The sequence below is a fragment of the Eretmochelys imbricata genome, chromosome 21 (genome assembly GCF_965152235.1).
Source record: "Eretmochelys imbricata isolate rEreImb1 chromosome 21, rEreImb1.hap1, whole genome shotgun sequence".
Taxonomy (NCBI): domain Eukaryota; kingdom Metazoa; phylum Chordata; order Testudines; family Cheloniidae; genus Eretmochelys; species Eretmochelys imbricata.
In genome coordinates, this window is record NC_135592.1 from 5,715,595 (window position 1) to 5,722,695 (window position 7,101).

Here is a 7,101-nt window from a genome sequence, read left to right on the forward strand (position 1 = left end):
ATTAGGTAAATGCATTACAGAGATTTAAAAATGGAAACACTTCCCCCTCCCCACACAGGTCTTTCATGTAAAAATAGAAAATACCCATGAGAATGCAGAAGTGTCCTCCATACCGCACCTTTTCATGTTCAAATTCTTTAGCCACATTCAAATTTACAAGAAACAAGCTACGTAAAAAAAATGCAGCGTCTAACACAAACGATTTGATGGGGTGTGGAAAGGGGAGGGGGGCCAGAGCACAGGAAGCCTCTTACGGGAAACTCTTGTGACCTTTGGTTTTAATGAATGTCTTAAAACCCCAATATTAGTCCCCAGGAAATGGGAAAGGAAATTGAGAGCATGTCTGGAGAGTATAAAATCAGGAGCTCCATCAAGGTGAAGGCATTCAGATCTGGCTTTTTGCCTCTTGTGAAATTGAACTAATAACTGGACCACAAGAAAGAAACTCAGCTGAGAAATGAAACTTCTCACAGCACTCATTTTCCTAGCCCTGATTGCCAGCATCAAACATGCCAGCTGCCAGCTCTCTGAAGAAAGCTGCACACATCTCGCCAATCTCCTGCCCCTTCGGCTCAAAGACCTGCGGATTGCATTTGGTGAAATTAAAGATTATTTTGTGAGTATGACACCTGTCAAAGCCTGTCGCCTTCTGTCTACTGCTTTTGCACTTTCAGTGACTTGACATACCCACACACTGGACACAGGTTCCTTTGGACAGAAAAGGTTTAGGTGCAGACACTGTGTTTTGTGTTCGCTGCTGCAGGCGAAATAAATAGTTTAGTTTCATCACTTGCTAAGGGGAGAGAAAATGTGCAAAGATTTTTTGTTATCCAGATGCAATTACAGGAAAATCAACTGCTTTCACAATGAATTTTAAGGCATTTTAATTTTTTTGACATTGCATTGAAAGTTATTCTTTTACTGATGGGGATAAATTCAATGCTGGTGTAAGGGGTGCAACTCCATTGCAAGTTAACAATGAATGAGACGGAAATATTTCACTATAGCTTTCAAGTTATGTTAAAAGACAAACATTAAGATACCACCAAAGCCAGAAAGAAGTTATTCTGTGTCTATAGAATTTACTGCCCATTTCCCTCTCCTGCATGGGAATGCGGTCTGTGGATAGATTGCCAGGGTAGCATTAAATCTTTGTGGTGGGAGATGTATTAGAATGGTCTTGCTGACAGCTGAGCAAAGTAATCATGCAAAAAGGGATGCATAGCATTCGTAATTGTATTCGTACCAATATTGCCTTAAATGCATCTGAATTGCAATATAAAATCAATGGCATTATGTACTAATGATATAAAAAATTGAGATGTCATCCCTCTAGGTTAAATCACTGAATAATGGCATTGTGTTTGTATTATCAGCCAAATTAACATGACAGTTGGTAGGTATATAGGATTTAAGACTTTAAATCAAAGTTTGCTACAAGTCCCTGAGTGAAGTGCTGGTAACAGGATCACGTAGTTCCTTAATAGACCTGTTATTATATATCACAGTAATTTTGGGTGCTGTTATATGCACACTATCTGAAGTCAGAAGAAAGTAAGCAGGGTTTGAAAGGCAGGCTAAAAAAATTAAACGTGTCAAATAAATCACCCACATATGTGATTTCATTTTTCCCTGTCTTCTTTTGACTTCAAACTAATTGCACAGGCGTGTGGGACAGTATCAGCACTTGAATGTTATTACACACACACACACACACACCCCTTCTGTATGCTGAGATGCTTTTATTTCCAATGTTTGCCTTAAGACGACAACACACGCACTCAGGCAAACCAGACAGTTTGATGAACTGAAGTACTTTTACACAGTAGCAATGAAGATTATGTAGGCTGCCTACCTTGATACAACTGACACTTCCATTGCATACTTTTACAGCAAGCCAAAGACGATGAACTTGACATCTTATTGCTAAAGGAGGATTTACTGGAAGATTTTAAGGTGAGAACTTTGCTGTGCACTGTGAATCTAATTCTAAGCTAATGCCATTCTAACAGAGGCAGCTGGAAGTACTATACAAAGTTTAGGGTGTTTTTAAAACTGGTAGTAGTATAAGAATATCATACCTATAAAACTGATTTCATTGTATCTTTGCCTGTCTAACATCTATCTGAGATAGTCACTCCCTTTGAGATTGCTCTGCTTCTGTTTTCGAGCTTGGTGTGGTCTAGTGGTCAGAGCACAGGACTGGGAGTCAGAACTCCGGATTTCCAGGATGCTGTTGCTGTCTGTGGGCTTGGGCAAATAGCTTCACCTCTCTACATCTCAGTTTCTCCATCTGTAAAACAGGGATAATAGTGCTTATTTACCAACCTCATAGGATGGCAGTACAGCACTGTGGAAAGCACTCTGTAAGGTGCACAGCAGAACCCATAGAACCAAACCTCTGGCCAGTGATGACGACTGAATCTGACAGCTGCTTATGCCGTGTCCTCCAGTTGCGGTGGCATGTCATTAACGCAACTCACTCCTCTTCCGCCAGGGTTATTTGGGCTGCCAGTCAGTGTCAGACATGATCCGATTTTACCTGGATGAAGTCTTACCGAAGGCGATCAACAGCAGCAAACACATCAAGCGGAGCGTGGGCTCGATTGGCAACATGCTGCAGGACCTGAGGCACACACTGAAGCGCTGTGTAAGTGTTGGAGCTTCCTTTCGCAGATCACTTGCCAAGTTCCCAGGGAGCTGAGCACAAGCGGATATCAATATACGTATCCCAAGCAAAGCTGCAGCATGAAACCTCTGCAGTTTCTTGATGGAGAGCTTCTTAAAAGTTCTTTGCCTCAGGGGCTGAGGGGCTGCAGTACCGGCCAATTGTGAAGAGAGGGGTCTGCAAATCCATCGGTGCCGGGACTCAACAAGAAGCTCAGGGTGGTGTTATAAGGGAGGAGGCCTACAAAGGTTTTGCCAAGCCACCTTCAGTCTGATCATGCACCACGGAGGTTGATTGGAGCTTGGCCATTGATGTCAGTGTACATAGCACAGCGACAGGCACATTAAAAATACAGTCCAGCTGGATTCTGAGGACTGACATCCTGGTCATTACAGAAAAGGGAGGCAGAATTTTACTCATCATGGGGAAGGTTTCACCATATATAGACCAGAGATAGATAGACACACACAGAGACTGCAGAGACTGGGTGACCCAAGTAGTCCCTTCAGGCCCCTGATATCTAGGAATCTATGATTTGTATCATCAAGATTCAGTTGTAAAGTTTTAGAAATAATTATTTATTTTTAAAGGCCAGCCCGCAGCCCTGTAATAAACACTGATCAAAGATTAATTTAAAAGGGTTCATCTGAAGCCCTTACCTGAAAGGAGCTGCTCTCACAGGCTGGGGCGGCAGAATGAAAGCTAAATGCAGCCTCAGCTCCTGGAACTGCCTGGCGGTGGTGTCCTGACTCTGTCATCTGGTTGTGAAATGACTCAGTCAGTGAGCAAGCAATTCAGCAAAGAGGAGGGTGAACCCTCCCTGACAGAACATCACACAGGCTGTTTGCTGAGCTGGTTACTAGAACTCCTCGAACATAATGGCTATGGGTATCTGCACAGGGGTAGCATCTGGAGGTCCCAGAATGGATCCAGCCATCTTTGGGTAGGCCATAGTAAAAAGTAGCCAAAGTTCCTGCTCCAGAGAGCTCACAATGTAAAAAGACAAATGACGGCTGAGGGGAGGGGGAAAGGATCCAACATCCTCGCAAGGGGGCCACTGGGCTAGTCCCCCTGAGAATAAATATCTGTGAATGGATTTCATTTATATCTATCACAAAGGCTTAGTTTTGAAGGGCACATGTGACTGACATGGGGAAGATGGGTGGAATTTTGAAAGAAGTGAGGGAAATGGATGAGGGGAGAGGAAAGCTGGTAAAAAGGGGGAAAGCACAGCCTTGTGGGAGAGTGGGGCGGGGGAGCTGAGGGGCTACCGTGGCAGGAGGAGTGGGGGTAAAGGACTCAATCATAGTTTCCCTAGCACACACCTAGGCTGCGGCAGCCTGTCTCTCACCCATCCAGAGCTGTACCGTAAAGGAAGGCTGTTTTGTTAAAAATCCCTGGTTGCTTTCCTCCACAGCACAGATTCTTCACCTGCGAGAAGAGGAGCCAGACCTTAAAGGAGATCAAGGAAACATACGATAAGGTAACTCTCCCATCCAATTGCTAACCAGCCCCTGAAACCTGGCCCACTACTGAAACCAGGCTTTTTTTTACAAGGATCATTTACTTTTGCATTTCTGGCCTGGACTGGGACCAGAAATGCTGCAACACCATAACAATGGTCCATTTGAGCTCCATACTACACCCCCTCTACACACACACACACTTTTTCACATTCAAGAGAGTTAGACTTTTCGGATGAGGGTCACAGAAGTATCAAAAGTGATGGCTGGTGAGCCAAACTGAACCTGGACTCTCAACCTTCTCAGGTTTGGTTAACACCAATGCTAAAGCAAAGGACATGTTGACTCTAAAAATTAAAAGATAGCCCCGCCTGGGATTTTGGAGACACGGGTTCCAGTTCCTGCCCTGCTACAGACTCCCTGTAGGACCTGGGGCATTCTCTGGGCCTTGATTCCCTGTCTGAACAATGGGGATAAGAGCACATCCGTACCCCACCATTGTTTTGCCAGAATAAACACACTAAAGATTTTGGGGCACTCAGTAAGTGCATGACAATGCAATGGGGCTGGGTCAGATAGATACAGTAACTGCACTAGCCAGAGCAACTTCAGGAAAACAGCTTAAATTGCAGATGGAATTATAATGTGTACAAATTATCTAAACAAGTATCTGTATGGTATATTATACAACCACAAATGAGTTAGGAATGAGTCTATCAGTTCACATTGTCCAAAAGCTGGTATTATGATTCCTATTGCAGCTGGACAAATGTTGCATTAAAAAAATCTGCAGAAGTTTATGGTTTTTTTCAAAACCATAGTTTGCTTTGAGTGTGTTTGCATTACTTCTGTTTCTTGTCCTTGAATATTCTGTCAAATGGAAGTATTTTAAGCAAGTCAAGCAGGATCATTGTGGGAAGCCAATTTTGAATTCCTAATCACAAGCATTCCCATTGGAAATTGATCCTAAAAGTTACATTCAGCCAATCAGAGAACAGAAATATATCATAAGAGCTACATCTCCAAATAAAGCAATTCAGATTTGCTTAATGAACTGCTTGCAAACTACATATCAATTCTCCCATCACTTGTGAGTTAGCTGTGATTCAACATTTGTGGTTTAATGAGAATCTGAGTAACATTTCCATGCGCTCTATGAACTGTGCATCTAGGCTTAACATGCTTTAACTTAAATTATCTTGTGACTTATTAGACACTTAATTACTAATGTGTAAATTAATTGATATTAAGTAATTTATTTTCTCTGCTCCTCCCCTTCCCCTAGTTACAAGAGAAAGGAATCTATAAGGCAATGGGAGAATTTGACATATTCATTAACTACATTGAAGAATACTTGATGATGAAGATGGGAAAGTGAAACCCAAAGAAGTTCTGCATCTTTCACAACAAGGAAACTGCTGTTTTATAAAAGTAACGTTAGACTCTCCAAACACATGAGACATAGAATAATCTTATGGTTTGGGCCAACAGTTATGGCTGAACAGTATTAATACTGTACTTTAAAAAACATATTATACCTACCATATTAAGTATTTATTACCTCCAATACCTCAATGTTTACATTTACAGATGTCTTTTTTTTTTAAATAGGAAAAAGCAATGTCATTTTTAAACTATTATTTATTGTTTGATATTTGTACTTTGTATGATTGTGCTATTTTTACACTTAGCTTGGAAATACCAAAACTTATATTTCAGGAAATACTCTTGAGGGAGTAGATAATGAGTCATACTCATCCCTGGTGTAATTCCGCTGAAGTCAGGGTCTGTCTAATCAGGAGTTCTAGGCCCCAAATCCAGCAAAGCATTTATACTTATGTGCTTAAGGTTAAGAACATGCTTAATGGCTTTGCTGAATCAGGGCCCTACTCTCTGAGCTAAACATCTGTAGGCATGGTCTCTGTTCTGTAATTCAGAAAGGGAACTAACCTGTTCTCTAGAATCATAGAATCATAGAATATCAGGGTTGGAGGGGACCTCAGGAGGTCATCTAGTCCAACCCCCTGCTCAAAGCAGGACCAATCCCCAATTAAATCATCCCAGCCAGGGCTTTGTCAAGCCTGACCTTAAAAACTTCTAAGGAAGGAGATTCTACCACCTCCCTAGGTAACGCATTCCAGCGTTTCACCACCCTCCTAGTGAAATCAGGGCTCTCAAGCCTTAAAATAGCCAATTAATCATAGCTAAAACAGAGGGCTTTTTCTTTCCTGAAAAGGCTTTTTGGTCAGCTTTTACATGAAATGAAATTTAGGGGTGCCGAGTTTATATTCAAAACCTTGAATTCTCTAGGAAACACCAGCAGATGATGTAACAAACAACTGACTCTGATCAACCTGACCTCAGTTTAAACTTAGCTCACTATCATAAGAAAAAACAGTATTTGGAATGAAATGCTTTGGTTCTAATAGAACTTAACTTTTAACTGCTACTAGCCATTTAATCACCTGACTTTCAGAGCTGCTGGGGCATCCACAGTGGTCCTTGAAGCCCACGGGAGTTGCAGGAGCTCAGCACCTTTGAAAGTCAGGCCACAGTGTCTTATCCTTCAGCCTTGGACGGGGATTAACTCACTGACTGGTTAGGGTTGCGGAGGATAGTTTAAATTATTACCCACCATTTTAAGGTGGATTTGGTAATTTGCATTCAAATGCATGAAGCTGCACACAGGGCTGGCAATGGTTTGTTTTGCTTTACATCTCACATTATGAGCCAGGAGCTGCAACCGGCAACTGCTACACTAGAAATGTTACAACCAATGCTGGTTCTATATACCCAGAGAGTCAGTATTCTCTGTATGTCAGTATTTGATTCCACCTTGTTTCATGGGCTCAATATGCAGAGAATAACAGAGAGTGAACTGCAGTAATGTTTGGGAGCTGGGTTCTAATATTTAGAAGCACTAGGGTGCTCCACTGTCATGAAAAACTGTCAGTTTGTCATGCGTGTTAC

General features: G+C 42.0%; 1 protein-coding gene across 1 annotated transcript; it reads left to right on the forward strand.

The window, feature by feature from the left end:
• The first annotated feature begins 457 nt into the window (after positions 1-457).
• IL10 (interleukin 10) lies at positions 458-5,509 on the forward strand. The gene is made up of 5 exons (XM_077839392.1): positions 458-616; positions 1,894-1,956; positions 2,498-2,650; positions 4,086-4,151; positions 5,417-5,509. Exons 1-5 carry the CDS (start codon positions 458-460, stop codon positions 5,507-5,509), a joined length of 534 nt encoding a protein of 177 aa, XP_077695518.1.
• The last annotated feature ends 1,592 nt before the right edge of the window (positions 5,510-7,101 follow it).